At 39.7% G+C, this 22,493-nt stretch overlaps 1 protein-coding gene and 1 long non-coding RNA gene across 3 annotated transcripts in view; one reads left to right on the top strand and one right to left on the bottom strand.

The window, feature by feature from the left end:
* Window positions 1–21,591, top strand: part of SLC9A4 (solute carrier family 9 member A4) — a 59,316-nt gene extending 37,725 nt beyond the window's left edge. Inside the window, exons 7-12 of the mRNA XM_032178152.1 lie at window positions 1,173–1,243; window positions 3,061–3,222; window positions 8,775–8,871; window positions 13,888–14,019; window positions 15,130–15,217; window positions 21,233–21,591. Of these exons, the coding sequence (XP_032034043.1) occupies window positions 1,173–1,243; window positions 3,061–3,222; window positions 8,775–8,871; window positions 13,888–14,019; window positions 15,130–15,217; window positions 21,233–21,591 (909 nt within the window). The remainder of the gene's footprint in view (window positions 1–1,172; window positions 1,244–3,060; window positions 3,223–8,774; window positions 8,872–13,887; window positions 14,020–15,129; window positions 15,218–21,232) is intronic.
* On the bottom strand, window positions 1,068–3,227 carry LOC131381366 (uncharacterized). 2 transcript variants are annotated; one of them, XR_009210063.1, is made up of 4 exons: window positions 3,117–3,227; window positions 2,112–2,160; window positions 1,750–1,867; window positions 1,068–1,191 (listed from the first exon to the last, which is right to left on the bottom strand). It is a non-coding gene; the product is annotated as an uncharacterized LOC131381366 (long non-coding RNA). The 2 variants fall into 2 exon arrangements; XR_009210062.1 differs by having other exon boundaries at window positions 1,086–1,225.
* Window positions 21,592–22,493: the final 902 nt, after the last annotated feature.

Genomic DNA, 22,493 nt, shown 5'->3' with positions numbered 1-22,493 from the left:
GTCTAACCAGTAATTGGGAACATGTGGCATAGTTGCTGTACATGAGATTCAAGCTTTGAGGAGATAGTTGAACCTGAAAAATTTTAGGTTTCCTCTATCCCTGAGAGTTCACCATTTAATACTAGAGAAACTGATGAATAATGAAGTCTTCCAAAATCTACCCTAAAGTTCGTGGTCAAAGTGACCTAGTAAATTTGGTTATTTAAATTCCAGGAAATCCTAATGAAAAATTTTGAAGGCCATTTGAAAATAATTAACAGATAAGGATAAGTAGTAACTGTTTTAAAACATGTAACTCCTTAACATCTATCTTTATCTCCCATGATTTATTATTTTGACAAATTACATAATCCACCTAAGTACATGGAACTTGGATATTTCACTCTTCTCTCATTTATTTTTCTTTTCCTCAAAAATGTTATAATTTTTGGTAGAAGGTAGTGAATCAATTATTTAATAATTAATTTCATATTTGAATCTGTTTTTCAAAACAAAATTCAGAAGCCAGTATAGACTTCAATAATTTCAAATTTAAAATATTTGGAGAATAATTTCATAATTATTTTGAAGATTTGCACTTTTTCCTAAATTTCCATAAACAATTTTGGATAAAACAAATGCAATATAATTTGCTTGAGTGGTGAAATGTAAGTACTTAGATCAAACAAGCATGTTAAAATGAGGAATATAGGTATTTTGTTATTCTATGTTATAGTAGAATATAGAATTATATTTCCAGGAATTATTTGACTGGATAACATTGTGTTCTTTTCTTTTTCAATGAAATTAAAAGTAAGTTATTACAATTATTTAGTATCTTAAATATGATATATTTTATTATTATTAATTATCCTCCAAATGATTTCAGTAATGAGAAATTTCCTAGATCATTCTAGAAAAGTATTATCCAAAGCGAATGCCTGGTGCCCTGTTTTCTTTATGTATTATGTGAATTATCAAGAAACTTATCTACAGAGTCTTTAAACCGCAAAACAAAGTTGAAATTACTATGAAAGACTTCAAATATTTTATTACATGAACACAGTGATAGAAAGTCAGATAGGCTCCAGAAAATTAAAGCCTCCTTTGTTTTTTAAAGTGTCTTAGTCGTTCTGTGTGTCTTTCAGAGTTCGCGTTTCTCCAGCAATCATTTTCTTGTGTTTGTTTGGCAGCTGATGGATCACTTAAAGGCTGGAATCGAAGATGTGTGTGGGCACTGGAGTCACTACCAAGTGAGAGACAAGTAAGGAGGCTGAGGGTTTCACTCCCTGACAAACGATGCGTGTGGCATGGGTAACTTCTAAAGGTTCCATTGGAAGCTGGGCATAAAACCAGAGAGAATTCAGGGAATGGAGACCAAGAAGATAAAGTGCTCCAGAGCCATCCCCTACAGGAAGCAGTTGAAATTCCAGGGCATGCTAAGCCTGGAAAACGAAGAATTTTCAGGTGGAAGATGCAGTAGACTTGTGTAGGTTGTTTCAGAGAGAACTAGTACAGCTAATGGGTAGAAATTAGAAAAGTAGTATTTAAGTTAAAAACAAGGACGAGGTTCCCAATGATAAGATCAGCTCTACCACGGAATGGCCAGCTTGGAAATGGAGTTTAGAAAGGGAGTTTGGTGCCTCCTTAGGAATCCTGGCAAGGGATTACTCCATTGTTGGGGAGGCCATGGTGGAAGATCTTTAAGATTCTCAAATATAGTAATTCTTTTTTAAAATGCCCAAATCCCTCTTCTCCACCATATCTCACCTTTCAGAATGTACTGTTTCACTGGACTTAGTTTCCAGTTCAGGAGGGAGGTTGCGGCTGGAGTTATCAGTGAGTAGCTGGAAGCTCACTGAGGATGGGGCTCTGAGAAGCTCTCCCTCTCGTGGCGCAGGCAAGGAAAAGAAAGTGCGGAAGGAGATTGAGAAGTGGTCAGGCAGGCTGGCAGGGAAGCAGGAGCGGGTCAGGGTGTGGAGGGCACAGAGGGAGGACCCAGCACCTCAGGAGACACAAAGCATCCAGTATGGGAAGAATGAGGGCAGCCTCTGGAGTTGAACAGGACAAGGTCAAGGCGAGCTCAGTGAGAAGAAAGTCAGGGAGGTTGTTACGGTTGGGGAGGTGATTACCGTGGGCTGAGAATACACAGGAACCGTGGCTTCTCATGAGGGCAGAAACCTAGAAGACAGAAGATCGACCCAGTTGGAATAAGAGGAGGCCTGGTCTGAGCCGAGCTCGGACAACAAAGTTCAGGAAGCCAGCCCCTAACCCTGGAGGGGCTTAGCTGACAGAGCCTGCGCACCTCACGAACCAGGAAACCAATTGCCAGAGAATAAACCAGCAGCCCGGAAAGCTATGTGCCCCTCTGGAAAATAAAGCAGGCGGGCAAACTACTCTTTGAATGTAAAGTGATTGAAAGTGTTGAAAATTCCAACTCCAAACAAAAGGCTGACTCTGAAGGCACCATATGCATAGCGCAGCTCAGTCGAATGGGCTGGCCAGAGGTCTCGCCTATTCAGAATCTCCATCATTCAGGCTACTGGGACATATGTAGGGTTTTTTTCTTCCCCTTAATTGGTAGGATTCAAAATGATCTGCAGCATAATGGGGCAAAACTACTGTAACTACCGGGCCATTTAAAGTTATTGGGTTCTGGTTGAATAGGCCAGTATTACTGTAAGTGCAGCTGCCGCTGTTATGCGCTATTAGAATGGAACACTTGTTCAAAAGCTTCAGCCCCCTCATTTCTTCTCTTACAATTGGAGCTGAGCTGGGCTGGGCCTCCCCCGCGCTTCACTTATGCACACTTTTTGCCCTGATTGCAGCTTGTCCCTTCCTTTTGTTTAGCTGATTTTCAATGTATTCAGGCCAGTAGGCCATTCTTTTTTTTATTTTAAAAAATGCATAAATACTATGAATTTTTTAAAAAATGTGTTCAAATGCTGCGACTTCCAGGCACTGTCCTGATGTTTCTTAAGAATAAAGTTAAGTAATAAGTAGTTTGTTTTAAGAGAAACGCATACTTACGTAACACATACAGACGTTCAAGGTTTCCAAAATGTTGGTTTTCATTTTTAGGTTTAAGAAGTTTGATCACAGATACTTACGGAAAATCCTCATCAGAAAGAACTTACCCAAATCAAGCATTGTTTCTTTGTACAAGAAGCTGGAACTGAAACAAGCCATCGAGATGGTGGAGACTGGGATACTGAGCTCTACAGCTTTCTCCATACCCCATCAGTGAGTCATATCTGTTCTTTGTTCTAAACTTTCGCTGTCAGAATTCCAAGGGGCACTGACTGATTGCCTCATTTAAAGGTACACGAGGAGTAAAAAGGCAGAAATATAAATAAGAAATTATTTTTAAAATATGTAATCTAAGTCTTGGCATTTTTATGGCTTGGCCCAAGCTCACATATTTTACCTAGTTTCTGAAAATTACTTTCTAGCAAATGTTGCTTCCTTAGAGTTGTATGACATCTTTCTTTGGGAGGGAAGGGCAAGTGAATGTGTAGAATTGCAGCATATTTTACAAGACTGTCTCATTTTCCTCCTGACATGACCCCTGTGCATGTGATTCTGTCCTTCCTACCATTGTGTTTCTTCCCATAAGCCATTTCTCTTCCTCTTTTACATGAGAGATGAGTTAACTTTCTGAGATGATAACTTGGATTTGGGAAGGAGTGATGATAGCAAGAGGTGTGGTCATTGGTGGTCTATGTAAAGAGAAAGTTGTGTTTGTAATTGCATCTAAGGCTAGGGTCTACATGAGATTGTGAAATTTGCCTTGAGTCTATGTGAGACCAGCTTGGAGTAGAAGCAGGGAGTTGCCTGGATTCCTGGGGAACAGGGAGTTGTGGAAGCAGGACATAGGGAGGGGTGATACTGGAATACAAACCCATCATTACAAGATGATTTTCTATGCAACGTGGTAGAGCCTCTGGTAGCCACTTTTCCCAAGAGCTGGCTAAATACTTCTTAAAGCTGTTTTAACTCTGACATTTAATGAGAGCCCCTTCAATGTCAAAAGAATTCATTAATTTCCCAAAGATGCCCAGTTTTTCTCCAACAAATGGTTTATTGGGAAAATTAATCACAACATATATTTAGGATAAGGAACATGAGTCCCTCCATCCTGTTGTCTTCAGCAGGTAAAAACACTTGATCATATGCTTCAATTATGTCTTCACATTTAAAAAGGAAGTTGGAAGAAGAGCTAAGAATAGGTAGCAATAAAATTGTCACTGTTGCCTGAGTGTTATTTCTGAGATAACACCTTCATCCCTTGCCTGCTAATAAATCAGAAACACCCTTGCATTTCTTACATGGCCTGGGAAGAATCCTAACTAAAAGTCACTAAGAAATAAGGCAGAAAGCTTTGTATTATACTGAGATAATCCCTGAGGATATCTCAGTATAATACAAAGCTTTCTGCCTTATTTCTTAGTGACTTTTCTTTGAGGGTGGTGGGTTGGGGTTGTTGGTTTGTTTTGATGCCTGCTCATCACATGGCTTTAAGGAAACTTCTGATATTAAAATGGAAAAGTGTTGACAAATATATACTGGCAGTGCTCTGCTGCATCATAGTGGAGCCCCAGGCAAAGGAAACATCAGGCATATTGATCCTCTATTATTTAAAATGTTGATATTATACTCATCAATAATTTTTTTGCATTGACCTTTATTTCTAAAAATATTGCATTTAAATCTGACTTACCTTAGTTAACTGAGTTCTTTGCAACCCCCTTGCATTTGACACCTTTGATCCAATCCTGTCTGTTAAGACACCTCCTATGTGCCAGGCATCGTGAAGTGGACACAGGCCTTGCCCTCATGGACACCATAATCTGGTAGGGTCATGACGTTAACAAAAAAGGCCACACAAACATAATCATAAAGAATAGAGAGTTATGCAAGTCTATGAGAGGTGCACCTCACCTGGGCTCCTTGCCTTTGACCTGCTCACTGAAGGATGAATGCTGATTAATGCAGTTTAGACCATTAGAAACTTCCTTAATTGCTTTGCTTACTTATGTGAGCACTTGGTTTAGGAAGGTATGGGTGCTTATCTCAAATGAGAATCAGTCTGCCAGGTGGCAAAGCATATTTTGAATTTTTGTATTACATTGCATCAGTCATAAGCATTTGCCTTAATTTCGGATCTCAAGGCAATCTTTAAACCAGTTTTATTTGGAGTGGGGGCCTGCCGGTTAAGTCAATTATTTCTTTAGAAATGAATTTAAGATTAGTGAGAGAACCTTATAGGTACGAGATAAATTTTTTTTCCTCGTACACCCCAAGCAGTTAGTTAACTAGGGTGGGAGCGATTTTTTAAAGTTGATATTTAATACATACTTAGTATTTAAATTGCCTTTATTTGATCTCATCAGAAATCTGTAGGACGTCAAGCAAAAAGGAATTCCTCTCCTGAGATCAAAGCAGCTAATTTCTTACCAAACAAACCTTCATACAATAATAGGAAAAAGAAGTGTGTACTCAGCTCGCTTTTTATTATTCTGTATGAGATGATAACAACAAAATGCACAGGTATTTTTCTCTTTAGAAGTTCAAGCAATTGTTCTACAAAAGGTTTAGATTTTCAAATTCTATGACCTTCAGGAGAACACTGCCACTATGGTTGTCTATTTGCACAGTTTGGATGATGTTGATTTTTTGGAATCCCATTGCTTTTACATACATTACCTTATTTGAAACTCAAAACAATCCTATGAATAAGTAGAATATTCACTTTGATTACTATCTCAAATATGAAGCAGCTCATCTCACCAGTGAGTAGTAAGCTGTTAGAAATTATCAGAGATAGAGACTCAAGCTGATTAAAAGTGTTGAAGCTTTAAACATTTTTTGATTAAAGTGATATTAAAATATAAAATATTTATATATTTATAGGCATAACAAACATAACAACCATGCAACTTCAAAACGTATTTTAAAACTCCCAGATAATTTTAATGTGTCATTTCTTTTAAAGAGGCCTAAAGTAACTTCACTGTAGTGAAGATGCAGGTTCTGATGCCATTTTTCACTTCCACAATGGAACACTGCATTTTGAGGAGCAGCATAATCTCAGCCACTCATCACTCATTCCAAATGTTGTTCATCTTGGTGATCTCTGTAAAAACATGCTAAGCAGCTGCACACAGGGCTGCTGGTGGGTTCCACTGTGTGCACCACAGGCAAGTTTTCCTGTCCTCTGAGCCCACTTTTCCTACAGACTTCACATCTTAGCTGCTTAAAAAAAGATGTGTTCTTCTAAATAAATTCGCAAACCATATTTGATATTTTGGAAGTTCATACTATGATATGTGTATTCTACTAGATGTTATAGTAGAATTGAAGCTTCTTTTTACATTATTATAGCAACCGACCAAAAGAGAAAAAGATTGAGGATTGATTGATGAGAACAAATATACACTTAGAGGGAAGAAATAAGCTCTGGTGGTTAATAGGATTGTAGGGTAACTATAGTTAACACTAACTGTACATTTCAAAATAGCTAGAAGAGAATGATTTGAATGTTTCTAACATAAAGAAAAGATAAAAATGTAAGGTGATGGATATCCCAATTACCTTAATTTGATTATACGAATGTATCAAATTATCACATATACCGCAAAACTATGTACAACTATTATGTATCAATATAAAAGATAAGTAAGAAGAGTTATGGGAGAGATGAATGTTGTATTCAGTATACTTAGGTTCAGATTTTTCCAGTTTGATTGAAATTATTGCAGAACTTTTATTTAAGGTGATGAAGATCTCCTTTAAGGATAATGAATGAATGGTCCAGTGACAAGAGTCTTTTGGTTTATAAGTTGACTTGATATAGAAATGATCACTCATTCAGTTTTTCTAAAGCTGTATCTCCTGTGCTTGTGCTGTGAGTATTTCAGGGACGATTTTGCTAATGAAGTGGCATGAAGAAAACTCCAGGTATCAGCTTGCCCAAGTGAGTCAATTCTATAGCTGTAGAATGATAGCTGCATAATTCTATAGCTGCGGCTTCTCAGTGTGGCTCCATGAAGGGAAATGCCTTTGGGATACCTGGAGCACCCATTCCAACCAGAGCTTGAATGGACTTTAACTAAGTTCGTCCTCCCCAAAGTGGTCAATTACAAACTGGGAAGAGTGCCAAGTTAGAGCTACTGCTATATCAAGTGTAACTTTACCATTTCCTTTATCAATGGTTTTTCCTATTAGGTTGTTTCATAATGAACACAAAAATGGAACTATTTGACTAGCTGTTGTTTCTGCTTAGCAGTACAGCACATTCACCACATTAAAGGAATGTGTTCAGATTGTGAAAGTGTGTGGGCATATCTAAATCAGAATAAATGTTATTCAAAGGACATTTAAACAGTTAGGTTTAAATGCCCTGATAATAATGTTTAGATCACCAAGGGTGGTAACTGTATATCAATAGAGGTGGCATTTGCAGCTTTACGATATGGAAACAGATTTCAATCAGTTTATAGAGAGGACATTAGTCAGTCTACAGATAGCATTGCTAAACAAAATCCAGGCTTGCTGTGATATTCGGTATCCAAGTCCTTTAATATCTTTTATCAAAACTACATTACTTTTAAAATGTCTTCACTATTTATGGCTGTATTGCTACTAATGTTTTGAAAAATACTTAAAAGGTGGCCTGTATTAAGACTAATAAATACGCATGTTTGTAGCCAATTATCTTAAGAGCATATGCAAGCAGATATCAAAGGCTTCAGTGCCCTTATGCATTCAAAATTCAAAAGAGCTGAGGCTAGAAACAAACAGACGAACAAACAAACCCACTAAGGTTTATATCAAGATGTTAAGGAAGGTGATAGTATTAAAAAGGGAGTTAATTATTTTTAGTTTTCTCCTTTTTGTTCTTATGTTCCACATGGAATATATATATTATTCATGTAATACAAAGTTTTTAAAAATTACTGCCACTAGAGTGTAATCAAATACATTTGTCACATGATAATTCTTCCCCTAGCAATGTCAGGACTTTATAATCCCCAGAGGACAATTGTGCATTGACTGCTAACCTGGGCACAGGCATAACCCGGTTTTTAATCCCTTCCAGAGGTGGGAAGGGGTCACAGTGTACAATATCTTAGAGCTGGGCTGGCTCTCAGGGTATAAATGGTCTAATTGCCCTTGTAAAATGTGATTTTGGTTCCTTCAATTATTTCCTAACCAAAGATAAAATCCCTACAGCTACAATTCCAATATAAATGTACTCATGAAACTAATACTCTTATTAGATAAATGCTAATCAAAATATGGTGTATAGATGGTATTAATCTGTGAATTGTTTGTCACCTGTCCTCAATGAGATAGGTAAGTACAAAACTAGCAAAGAGTTTGTCTTTGACTGAATCATTTTTTTTCTGTTGCATTTAATGGTAAAATATTTGGATTGCATGGTATGGTGTCATTTTCTAACAACTGATTTTTATTGTATTGTACAAGCACTTCAGTTCATAACAGATTTCGAGGAAAAAAATAACTTGTTACCACTTTAGACCTTTTTAAAAAAATGGGTTGGAATAATTACCATATATAAGCTATAGGCAAAGGAACTGTATTTTCAAAACCTGAAGTCAAGACATATGTTCTGACATCAAATCATCTTACTAAAACAATAGGAAAAATTACATGTAGGATTCTGGGACTTAGGATTCCCCTCAGTACAGAGCAAGGCCCACTGATATTTTTGTGTCACTTCTTGCCAAATAAAAGAATAATGCTTGTCTCTTCTCCAATAATGATTCCAGGGCCCAGAGGATACAAGGAATCAAAAGACTTTCCCCTGAAGATGTGGAGTCCATAAGGGACATTCTGACATCCAACATGTACCAAGTTCGGCAAAGGGTGTGTATGAGCCACCTGTGTTGTCCCCATTGTCTGTCCTTGAAAACAGTCCTTCAGGAGTCTCCTGATGTTCACGTCACCCACTGTAAGGTGGTCTCTTGCTGAATATTTTCTCTCTGCTTAGTTTGGAGAATAGAAAGTTAATTGTCATGTTTCTGCTGCAAAATTGGCACCTGTGGCATAAAAAGAACTGCAAATCTAGTTACCGTCTCTAGGGGGCAGGCTGCCCTAGCCCTGCAGCCTGGTGCTTTCCAGAACTAGCAGGTCTCTCTGCAGAGAAGCTCATCCACCACACCACAGAACAAAGATGGCACCAGGATGCTGTTCACAGTGCAGTTGTCCCAATTGCATTGACTACAGTAAAGATGAGAGAGTTGAGATAGTTTAGGTTACAATATTGAAACTATAATTTATAACGAATAAATGCCAGAATAAAAGGAGACATCTTATTTCTCAATTTTGGAACTAGGTATGAAATCTCTACCAGTCCTTGGGACCTGGTCCAAAGTGCATACTAAGAAGATTTCTGAGGACAGTGGATGAATCTTTCTGAAACTTTGACTTAGTTAAATAATATTCCATCTAATTAGTCATCTAACGAAGTCATATAATGAGAAGTTTTTTCAAGTTTGAGGATTTGATCGTCCATTTTAATCCTAATACGTGGGTGTGATTAGAAATGAATTCATTTTGAGGGCCTTTGGTTTTGTGACTGTGTCATTGATTATGGTCTTAATGAAACTAAAACAAAATCACCTAGGCAAAGCTCCCCAGTTTCAAAGAGAAGATGCTGAGGTCAGTGGAGTTGGTTATCTGACTTGTTCAAGGTTACAAAACAAATCCAGGTTAAGAACACAGGTCTTCTACCCACCCACCCAGTGCTCTTTTCATGACTCTGGACTTATATAATCCAATGAAAGTGAATGTTTTCTGGTCTCCTGTTTCAACTCAAAGGTCGATGATTAAGAGGAATGTGTCAGTGAAAGGCTCTGCACCAGCTGGAGGAATACAGGTCAGCACTAATGGTAGTGTGCTTAGAGTAAATTCCACAGCTTTCAAATCATTCCAAGTGAAACTGTTTCAGTAAGACTATCACATCCTGCCTTAGATAAATAATAGATAACAACTTCCTGGCTTGAAGAATGTGGCTAGCTTAGTGAGAGCCAGAGCCCATAGGGTACCCGGTACTCAGCCTTTTCCCTATGTGGATGAAGGCCAAGTTTAGGGAAAGGTCTAGAAACGGAGATGGAGAACCTAGGACTCTAATCCAGTCTAAAATAAGGTCAACTGCTCATCCTTTCTTTTCTTCTTGGATGCAGTTTCCAAGATAGCATCCTTTCGTCTCTTTTAATAAGTATCCTACTCATTCTGCTTTCCAGAGTTCTACTTTCTAAGCTATACAGCACCTCCCTTCCTCATTGCCCTCAAATTAAAGCACAAAGCCCTCTTTCCCTTTAAAAAGTTTATTGCTGACGACCTTGGGAGCCAAATAGGGAGAACACAATTGATAAACATAGGACAGTTACAAGCCTATGAAGTGGCTTTTTGACTCTACTTTGCTTACTCCGTAAGTCAAACTCACCAGTCCTACCCCTTCCCGTCTTCCTTTCCTTACTCAGCTTTACAAAGGTCATAAGAATTCTCTCTTCCACCACGGTCCTCTTGATCTCTTGAAGGAAAAGTCTACCTGAAAATGCAACTCAGGACAATTATACATTTACTCTGTTTCTAGCAGACAATCTACATTTTTGAGGAATGTCACAAAGGGTGTACATTAGCTATCCTGCACTCTCTAGCCTGGGTGATAGATGCAGGCCTGGTAGCCAGGGCATTTCTCACTGTTCACATCTTGAAAGAGGCCATCTTGGGCATTAGGATTTACCTCAGGGCAGGACCAGGATGAAGGCAGAGTTTGACTCTGGGCGACCCTAATGCACAGTTGATCCAAAACTGAGCTGGCCCTGCTGGGTCTGTTGCTCCTAGGAGGACTCCAGCCAATTCTATTTGAAGTCCTTCGACTCAGTACACCCAGGACAGAATCTTCATGGCTGGAAAACTTAAGGGACTCACCTCTGGAGGTTTCCGGTAGGACAACCACAGAGGAAGCTCTCTGAAACACAGTGGGGATGGAGATTGAGAAACACTGTCACTAAACTTACAAGAGAAGAAACTGACTTCAGCCCAGACCTCCAGAATAGGTCACAGATTGATGGGTGATTCCCGAGTAGCCTGGATAATCAGATCACTCTCAGAATTTCTACATACTTTCAAAGGAAGAGATCAATTTCAGTTTCCTTCAGCAAGTAGTTAATACACATCTAGAATGTGCCGGGCATCAGGAACACTGCACTGAATAAGACAAAGTTCATTCTCCTTTAGGGCTCAAGGTCCAGTGGGAAATGCAAGCTCCTCTATAACGCAGAAATGGAGGGAGAGGAGGGAAGACACTTGCATGGACATTGTATGCATAGAGTCTTCTATACTCCCTGCAGATAGGCAAAATAGAGAAGCATGTTGGTCACGGGAGGTTATGGGAGGTGAAATAGGAAGCCAAATGTCCAAGTGTTCCTTACAAAGTGCAGCCTCCTCCCAAGTCTAGGTGTAGGAAATCCTACTAGCAATACATTGTATGTAGACAAACACACACACACACACACACACACACACTGAATTCAGTTTTGCATGATTTTAAAATTGATAAACAATTGTAAAAGTTTGTCTCTATATTCCTAATTCTTGTGTTATTTTTCACGACAGTGTCATGTTACCATTTTTTAATATTTCAATGTATAAAATGCACATAGGTTGAGGTGTATCATTACTAATGATAGACAAGAATTCATATTTCAGAATGTCTTCAAAATTCAACTTTTTGGGGCAAATTCTTGTCAGATCTGTTAATTTGCCAAAAGTGGACATTAAAGAGCTCCCATTGGGAGAAGGAGAAAGTTGGATTTACCATTCCCACACTGTTCCCTTGGCCTTCAGTTTATGCAATCTTTTCATTTTCCCTTGGAGACAGTTGTCACTCTCACTCTGTCACCCAGGCTAGAGTGCGGTGGCATGATCATGGCTGACTGTGGCTTTGACCTTCTAGACTCAAGCGACTCTCCCACTTCAGCTTCCTGAGTAGCTAGGACCGCAGGTTCACACCGCCACACCCAGCTATTTTTTTTTTTTTTTTTTGTATTTTTTATAGAGATAGGGTTTAGTCACATTGCTCAGGTTGGTCTCAAACTCCTGGGCTCAGTGATCCACTTGTCTTGGCCCCCTGAAGTGCTGGGATTACAGGTGTGAGCCACCTTGGCAGTCCAGTTTACACCTTCTTTACTGCACTATTTTTATACAATTATCTATTTTGTGAGGGTTACTTTAGTTAATAGCTAATGGAAACCACAAATCTGCTTAACTGGATGCACATATACTGAAACACAAACAATGAACTGCAAGCCGGTGAAACCGATGAGGATGCCATTATCAATCCCTTGTTGACTTGACCGTCTCATGTATGGACTGAGTGAGGGCCCGTTATAAATTATTATATTAAGTACTAATAGAGCTTAATCTGTTTTGTATTTGTTTGGATAAAAATCAATAGAAATAGAAGTATCAGTATTTTCTTTCTCACCCTGTGGGGCATCTTGTGGCACGTTTTGGAGCGTGTGCACCCTCCTAAAAAGCACATGACCTGAAAAACGGAGCCTCTACTCCTTGGCAGGCTGCCTGTGGCCTGGCCCCAGCCCCTCCATGCCCCTCCAGTCTCACCTCTCACGCATTTTGAATGAAGCACCCCATTCTTTTGTGGTAACAGACTCATTTCTGGCTCCTTTACAGCACATCCTCTGACCTCTCACCTCCAAGGTGGTTACCAGCTGATGTCTTAGCTCATGTGTTTTCTCTTCCTGGAATTTGTTCCCAGGATAACACTCACTCATCTTTCAAGACTTATCTCAGTACACTGAACCTTTCCCATCCAAGACTGGATGAAGTGCCTTTTGCCTGTACTGTACGACCCCCTGATGATCCCAGAATCTTATCACTTAGCTGCACGCATAGCATCTTATCCCTATTGGTTTGACTTCTCCAGGAAACTGTAAGCCTTTTGAAGACTGTAATTCTAATTTACACACTTATTTAATCCTGTGCCTTCCACAACACCTGGCACATGGAGCATTTTCTCTATTGAAGTGAAACTGACTACCCCTATCACAGCAACCATCACTTGGGAGGGAGAGCCCCTGCTGTCCCAATCTTGTCATCCACCAGGACTTTGTGGTTTATCAGTGCACGCAGTGTGTCACCTACTGAACCCTGGCAAACTGAGCATTTGCGGGTGGACCTTTAGTGAGCACCAAGAGGGAGAAGAAATTTCAGTTCAGCATTTTGCAAACATCTCTCTGAGGACTGACTAATGTTGGCCTAGGGTCCATGACAAGTTCCACTGGTCTGAGGTAAGGGACAAGGAAGAAATTCTCATAAAGCTAAATTGATTCAATTTGAAGGACTATTTTTTCAAATCTCAAATTATGTTCTTCCTGTGACTTTGGTTAAGAGACTTTCTGAATTGATGATAATGGTGATAGAAATTGTGTGTGTGTGTGTGTGTGTGTGTGTGTATTCTTAATTGGCAAAATTAAAAAACAACAACTCTATGGAAATTCCCAAAGTAGTTTAGTTTTGATATTTTCCTTTCTTATTAAATTCACTGGTCTGGCATCAAAAACATGACCTGGAAAGGAAAGTGTATGTATGGGGCAGGCCAAGTCTGTGGGTAACTAAGAGAAGGACCTCTGTAAGGATTAGAGCAGGAGGCAGAGGCTCCAGCTACAGGTCCGCCCTGAGAGCAGTGACCTGGAGTCATAGACTTTTCTTCTTGGGGCTGAGGCTTGTTGTTCGTTGACCTCCAAGGTGCTCACCTGTTCTCCTGGTCTTAGGTTCCTGATGTTTCCATAGCTTCCTTGGCTGAAAGTTGTATGGAGGAGTCCTTACGTATTTGACATTCCATTTTCTCTGCAGACCCTGTCCTACAACAAATACAACCTCAAACCCCAAACAAGTGAGAAGCAGGCTAAAGAGATTCTGATCCGCCGCCAGAACACCTTAAGGGAGAGCATGAGGAAAGGCCACAGCCTGCCCTGGGGAAAGCCGGTACATTGGGGCTGGGGACTGGGGACATTACTTCAGGCTGCAAATGTTTGTCACCTGCTGAGCCTGTTCCTATACAGGATCTCACATGCATGACCACCGATGTTTAAACAAACAAAACCCCACCTTGTTACCTGACAGATACTAAAGCAAGAGTGCAGGACACCAGAGCAAACTTTTTCTCTGGGTTCAGGGCCCCAAGGCATCTGCCCATAGGGTGCTTCCCTCCACGGTGGGTCAGGGACTGCAACGCACTTAATGTGCTGTGAGTCCAGATCCAGACCTTATGGTGACCAGGTACTGACCATGCCCTTCAGTCCTCATGGTCAGTACCTGGTCACCATGGGGTCTGGGTCTGGACCAGACCCTCTGACCCCAGGATGCTTACTTCTCTCCCAAGAAGGTATAGGAAAGGATTGGTTGTTACCAAGACTCCTGGGCTCACGTTCACATCAGCCACTGTGTTTCTGCAATCTTCCCATTGGAGGCCACAAAAAACCAGTCTTACTGGCAATTTGGATGGAGGCTGGGTGAGAAGCAGACCCTAATCTCAAACCTAACCTCAGTGGGGATATGAGAGTAACTTTCAAAGGTTGCTAATGGTCTATTTTATCATGAGAGGGAAAGGAAATACATATTGGAGACTGGCGTGTTCTGCCTTCTCAAAACAAAAAAACTAAAAGCCAGTAATCCAAACAAGATGCCACAGAGCAGGTCTGTGTTCTTCCCCTTATTTTATTTTATTAGTTTTGAGACGGAGTCTCGCTCTGTCACCCAGACTGGAGTGCAGTGAGTGGTGCGATCTCAGCTCACTACAACCTCTGCCTCCTGGGTTCATGCGATTCTCCTGCCTCAGCCTCCTGAGTAGCTGGGATTACAGGCACCTGTCACCACGCTCTGCTAATTTTCATATTTTTAGTAGAGACAAGGTTTCACCATGTTAGCCAGGCTGGTCTTGAACTCCTGACCTCAGGTGGTCCGCCCTCTTCTGCCTCCCAAAGTGCTGGGATTACAGGTGTGAGCCACAGTGTCTGGCCCTTCCCTTTATTTGCCATGTGCAGCTCCTAATTGAGACAGCTTATTCTCCTTTTTCTTTCTACTTGCTACCCACAGGCTGGCACCAAGAATATCCGCTACCTCTCCTTCCCCTACGGGAATCCTCAGTCTGCGGGAAGAGACACAAGGGCTGCTGGGTTCTCAGGTAAGCTGCACACCTGGCTGCTCTACTGCTTTTCTGTAGAGTCAGGTGGTAAATATCTGGGGGTGTGGGCCAAGAGGCAACATTAAGAACATTATGTAGGTTACTTATATGATAAGAAAAAGAAGAAAACGACTTCTTTTATAGATGAAACTCGGAACTTTGTTTATGAACACTGAAATTTGAATTTCATATAATTTTTACTTGTCATGAAATATTATCTTCTTTTAATTTTTTTCAGCCCCTTAAAAATGTACTAACCATTTGTAGCTGACAGGCCATACACAAAGAGGAAGTAGGCCAGATAGAGCCCAAGGGTCATAATTTGATCTCATCTTGAAGAAATGTGAAAGGGGTGTTTCACTGAAGTTCTAATATTCACCCACTATTTAAATATGAGCAGAGTTCTCCAAAGCTGGTTTAATTTCACTAAAATGATTTCACCAGATTTACTGATTAGATGTTTTCCATTTAATATTTAATTATTAAGTGGAATTCTTAGAATTATTGAAACTTTATTATTCTAATAAAAGCAAAGTTATTATTTTTATATGTGTATAAAATGATTTGCTATTAGCAAAAGGTGACATAATATATGTAATATGCCATGTTATCTATTTTTATTTTCCTAATTTTTAAGTGTGAAAATCATGTTAGAAATGAGGGTAAACTAAACATAAAGGATTTTAGTATTTAATCTTTAAGGAGTATATGTAATTACCTCAAAATGAAACTTTTTTTTCTGATTTAAAAACATACTTGATACAAAATCAAAATCATTCAGTAGAGAAAAGCATAAAAAAGAAAGTTAAAAGCATTCGCAACCCTAATGCCAAGGTATAATCACCATAGAATGTTTTGGTGAGCACCCTTCTAGAATTCTTCCTATACCTGCCTGATCCCACACTACCCGTACTGACACCTCCCTCCACAAAAAAATCACAAAAACATTGCATCGTATTATACATAAAAGCAAAGTATAGTCATCGTTTTGCAATCTTTATAAATTGCCTAGTTCACTGAACAAATGTTGTACGTAGGTTTCCATGTCAATAGATGTGGATCTAATACTCATTTTTAATGAGTTAATAATAATTATATGCATGTACCAAAGCTTATTAAGCTAATTCCTAATTAGTAAATACTTAAGGTATTATCAACTTTTAATAAATATAAACAATGATACATATTAAGGACTCTGGACCACTTGTGATTGATATTTTCACAAATAAGCAATTATTCCCTTAGTATATTTTCCTGGAAGTAAAATTTTGAGGTCAAATTCATATAGATTTAAATTTTTATATATATTGTCAAAACACCATCTAAAAAGATTATATCACTAATTTGCCCTCACAACAACAGTCTGTAAGAATGATCTTTTCCTAATATCACTGGGCTGTTGTCAAACTTCTGAGTAATCTGTGATATGGTAGCATAAAATTTATATGCCAGATTTAATTTTCATATGAATCTCTTTGATTTTTAGTGAAGTTGAACTTCTTTCACATTTTGGAAACAATGATATTTCTTGGGGTGAAGTTTTCTCTTCTTTCCTTTGCTCGTTTTTTGTTTTGTTTTTTTTTTTTTTTTTCTATTTGGTTGTTGATTTTCTTGAGATGAATTTGAAGAACCCTATATAACAAGGATATCATCCATTTTCTCTCCTATATGTTTCCAATGATTTTTTTATTTTTTTGAGATGAGTCTCTCTGTCACCCCGGCTGGAATGCAGTGGAGCGACCTCGGCTCACTGCAACCTCTGCCTCTTGAGTTCAAGCGATTCTCCTGGCTCAGCCTCCCGAGTAGCTGGAATTACAGGCATGTGCCACCACACCTGGCCAATTTTTGTATTTTCAGTAGAGACGGGGTTTCACCATGTTGGCCAGGCTAGTCTTGAACTCCTGACCTCAGGTGATCCCCCTGCCTCAGCCTCCCAAAGTGCTGGGATTACAGGTGTGAGCCACCGAGTCTGGCCGATAGTTTAATTTTTTTAAACAATCTTCCTGGTACAAATAACCTGGCACTATTTTTGTTATTTGAGTGAGAAAACAAGAAAGTGTCACGGTTCTTTCTTTCTTTTTTTAATTTAATTTTTTTTAGAAAAAATATTAAAAAGGGACAGGGTCTCCCTATGTTGCCCAGGCTGATCTGTAACTCCCGGGCACAAGGGATCCTCCTGCCTCGCCTCCTAACATGCTAGGATTATAGGTGTGAGACACCACGCCTGGAGGACAGCTATTTCTTAAGAGATGAGCATCAATACTGCATGCCTATGGTAGCAGGAGATGACCATGGAGCAGATTCATTTGAACACTAATGAACAAATCTTAAATAAGCATTATAAACAAAATACAGCAGAACATTAAAAGTACAATACACCTTGCAAAGTGGGGTTTATTCCAGAATTTGAGAGTTGTTTAACATTTGGAAACATACATACATTATTCACTAGACTAATAAATAGGTCACAGGATCCTAGCCTTTTAATGGATGTCCTCACTAAAGGATATCTCAGTCACACTTTCAGTCAAAGCCATAAAATGCCAGGAAAAAATAGACAGGATATATATGAAGGAAAAATAAAATTCTACTTCTTCACACTGTCATTTCTGGTCTATAAAGAGGATGATATTGATTCCCTCCATATGCAATTGTATTGTCCTGATGTGAAGCCAGTCTCATACATGCAGGATACACATATGAACAGGTACACAAAGATGCTAGAACAGAGTCTGGAACCAAGTAGATGTGCAAGAAATATTAGTCACTATTACTATTACTACTTAGGGACTTAAAGAAGCCTTGACATGGGTAAATACAGATGTCCTTGGAAAGAAAGACAACGCTTCACTATGTCAGTTCTACATGAATTACTTCAGACTTGGAATGAACTGTTAGTCCCAATGATTTCTTTTCTTTCAAATATACTCGACTGGTTCTAAGTTTCATCTAGGTGAACAAAGGCAGTGGTTAAACTAGAAATCTGAGGGAAAAGTAATGAAATAGCACTTATGTTAGCAGTTTTCTTTAATAAGTTTTAAAGATGGGAAATCATTGCTCTGCAATATGTTATGGGTCGTATGTCTGCAGGATTTTATATACTTGTTCTTATTTGTCATGGAAACTTATGCCTATTTATGCAGACTCATTTCTGGCTTGCTTGGAATTAACTCTACTGTGAATAATTTGTAATTTCTGTGGTTATTATTTATGAAAAATAATAAGCCATGACACATTGAAAAAGGATTATAATAATGATTAGGATAAGGCTGACATAGTCCTCAACGTGTAGCCAAGCACAATTGATCATTGGAATCCTTCTCTCCAAACCGAAAGTCTTTCTGCACCAAGAGAATGGCTGGAGGGGATCTAGGGGAGACAGTGGAGAGTCATGTTCTGCAGGCAAGCAGCCCCTGGCTAACCCACCTGAAACTTGGAGAATGCTTCCCTTCCTAGCTCTCCCCTTGCCCTCCAGGGTCAGGACTTTTCTTGTTCTGGATGTCTTGGAGCTCCATGCTGGTTTGGGGAACTTCACATGCTCTTCCAGGGCTCTTTTGCCTTTAGGGCTCACTTGGTGTTATAAGTAGGGAGGTCTTGACTGGAAACCTCTTATATGACCTGAGGCTGCTTAGAATCCATGTGCCTCAAGGCAGATGAAAAAGCTCTGCAGATAAATGGTGGCGATGGTAACATGACAATGTGAATGCACTTCATGCAATGAACTGTACACTTATTTATAGTTAGATGAAAAAAATGGTTAAAATGGTCAATTTTTTGTTATGTATATTTTACCACAAGTTTAAAAAATGTGGAGGCAGGGAGGGTTGCACTCCGAGTCTGAGTGTCTGAACAGTGTATCCTGCATCAGGTAGTTCACTCTCTGTGTGTTGGGGCCCGCCCTGTGCTGAGCAGAAGCACTTTCCTTATTTCTCCTTTCATGCCAGGGTGCCCATGTCCAGAAGTTAAGGCTGTTGGTCAGGTGGGAAGTAAAAGAACACATACTCAGATTTTGTTGCCAAAATATCCACTGCTCTGCCTGGAACTGCACTGCCTGGGTGCCCATGTGGAGGAGAGTTATGCGAAAAGGACAAAACACAGTCCTCACTCTTCCTTTTTCTGCCTTCTGCTTTCCAGCAAACTTCTTCCTTCAATTTTGGGCAGCTCTAAGCCGAGTGAAACTTTGCAAGTCACATACCCATGCCTCTTCCTAGAGCTTGGAGTCCACTGTACAATAACCCAGAGGGTGGTCAGGAAACTGAGACAGTGACCAGGGTCTGTCCACTGATGGAGCACTCAACAGGAAAGGTTGGAGTGAAAGAACAAGGTTTGGGGGCAGAAGCCTCCAGGCTATGGTTTCCTTAGCTAGTGCTTCAAGCACCAAGGATCCAGAGGGACTGGTCCCAAGCCCTGTTGTAGAGCACATGTTAAAGGAGAGTCAGGGAAAAAAAATGGACAGATATGCAGATATATTAATTAATGTTTTCTTTATTTAAAGAAGTTGGTCTCCCTTGCCCATTTTCCAAGTTAGCTTCTTAGTATAATCTGGTCACATTTTAGAAAAACATTATTGAGCAGGATATTTTAAGATTTTCAGGTATCCCACATTCTAAATGCATTTTTTCAAGTGTAAATCTTTGGGTATATTCATTCTAGATATGGAGTTTTTGTTTTGTTTTGTTAGGAAGGAGAATGAGAGAAAGAACAGGGCTTTCAGATTTAAATATAAATGTCTGAAAATACCTAAATTCTTTTTTTTTTCTTTTTTTTGAGATGGAGTCTTGCTCTGTTGCCCAGGCTGGAGTGCAGTGGCTCCATCTCAGCTCACTGCAAGCTCTGCCTCCCAGGTTCACGCCATTCTCCTGCCTCAGCCTCCCGAGTAGCTGGGACTACAGGCGCCCACCACCACGCCTGGCTAATATTTTCTAGAAAATACCTAAATTTTTAGGAGAATTTTTAAAGGGAAAATAAATTTATAAGGCTAAGACTTTGAGGAAGTGAGAGTATGTGAGAAATATTCCTTTGAAGATGTGTGCACATTGAAGTGGGGACAAGGCAATGTCCTAGGCATGGGTTAGGGGTCTGGAAGAGAATCCAAGAGGGGACATTGCATAGACAGCTGCTGGCTCCCCTCTCAGGAGGTAGCCCTCCCTCTTACACGTGGATACACCAAGGACACAGCAAGGAGACCTGATGGTAAGAAGTAGATTTGAAGCTGGGTAGGCTCTGCTCAAACTCTGGTCCCATATTCACCAGCTTATGATATTGAGCATTGCTTAACCTTGTGAAACCTCAGCCACTTTACCTGTGAGATTCATAACTTTACTCACCTGAAAGGGCCGCTATGAGGATTCAATGGCATGATATATGTAAAAGGATTAGCACAGTGACAGGCATATAGTAAATTATCAGGAAAGGGAAGTTCCCATCAAGTGCCAGTCACAGTCTGTCACCTGCTTAGTCATCTGAAAGGAGAGCATCTGGTCACGCCCTGGTCTCTGCTGTGTCTCCCTTCTGTCCTCCTTTCTCCAGGATTGACTTTTTCTGTATCAAAGGATTGGAACTCAGATGTAATGCTTTCTGGTAACCACTGATTAAAAAGCAGACCAAGATAAAAGCAACCACTTTCAGATGGCTGCACCACATAATCTTGTGTGTAGCATTGGCTTTGGACAAGACCAAGACCAAGCATCTTTGTGTCCCATGGGTTACGTCTATGGCCAACTGATCTGATTCTGTAAAAAGACACTACCTTATTTACCTGGGGAGACTGGCTTGATACACCATTTTGCATGCATTTCTATTTATTTATGACACTGCACTTATAGCTTCTGTCCTCCCATCTGCTTGGGGCAGTGTCCTCGAGAAGGAAAAACTGTGCTGATAAGAAAGTTCAGTGTAGAGCTGAAACCTCAGGAAGAGCTTTACTTCACTCTGAGTTCCTGCCATGTGGATATTAAGTCTTAACTCTGATCTTAAGTCTTGTTCTTTCCCCTTCTTGCCATGATGTTTTCCTAGATGATGACAGCAGTGATCCAGGATCCCCATCCATCATGTTCAGCTCACTCTCTCGGACAGGGTCACTTCAGAAGCAAGAGGCACAAGAAATAATCCCGATGAAGAGCCTACACAGAGGAAGGAAGGCATTCAGCTTTGGTTATCAAAGAAACATAAGCCAAGAAGAGTACTTGGGTGGAGTAAGGAGGGTGGCCTTAAGACCCAAACCTCTGTTTCATGCAGTGGATGAGGAGGGTGAGTCTGGAGGGGAGAGTGAGGGCAAGGCCTCTTTGGTCGAGATTCGGTCAAGGTGGACAGCTGACCGTGGACATGGTGGGGACCATCACAGGTCCCACAGTCCTTTGCTCCAAAAAAAATAGTGTTATTGTCCACAAGATTGTTTTGGTGTTTCTCAAGAGTCTGTCTTCCTATAACTGTGAAAGGAGGATTTCTGGAATTCAGAAGAGAGCTATTGAGTTTGCCATGTTGAAGCTATTAAACATGGATCTATAAGCAGCAGGAAGATTTTTTCCAAGGACTAGGAGCAAACTTGCATGCTCTGCCATGTACTTAGTGTGGGGTAGCTTTAGATGAATTCCCTGTGAGTGAGAGAAGTTAATCACCCCAAGAATTAGTCACTAAGAATTCCTAAGAACTTTCCATCAAGAGCATTGGATCCAAGACATATATTGAAATACAAGTATGATTGGTCAGTAATTCACATTGCCGATATGCATATGCAACTTATAATCAAATTAGAACTAGAAGAGACTTTGAAGTCACCTGACTGAGCCCCTTGTGTTTACAGACAAGGACATGTAGTCCAAGGTTGCATGGTGAGTTCACGGTCGGATTGTCCTCCCTCCAAACTGAAACTAATTTGATTTTGATTTCATATTTAATATGCAATAATTATGTTTTATGTTTAATATTGCATATTATTGATAAAACATAATATGCAATAATTATGTTTTATCAATAATTATGTTGTTATGAATTTGCTTTATTTAATCATTAGCAATGATAGATGTGATACATACTGTAGGATTAATCTGTGAACAATGGGTTTACAGTCTATTTCATAATTGAAATATTTATTTTAAAATTGAATATTAGAAACAAAACAGGCACAAACAAAGCTAAATGGCAATGATGTTAACAACAAGTATTTATAAGGGGTGCATTTGTAGGGTGTGACATTTTACCCTAGGGTATAAAACTATTTTTCAATTTCATTTTCCATCCCCACTATCTCCGAATTTGACCTTGAATCTCAAACTCC

This window comes from Hylobates moloch, unplaced genomic scaffold (assembly GCF_009828535.3).
Source record: "Hylobates moloch isolate HMO894 unplaced genomic scaffold, HMol_V3 SCAFFOLD_15, whole genome shotgun sequence".
Classification (NCBI taxonomy): domain Eukaryota; kingdom Metazoa; phylum Chordata; class Mammalia; order Primates; family Hylobatidae; genus Hylobates; species Hylobates moloch.
This window is presented reverse-complemented; position numbering and strand designations above follow the sequence as displayed.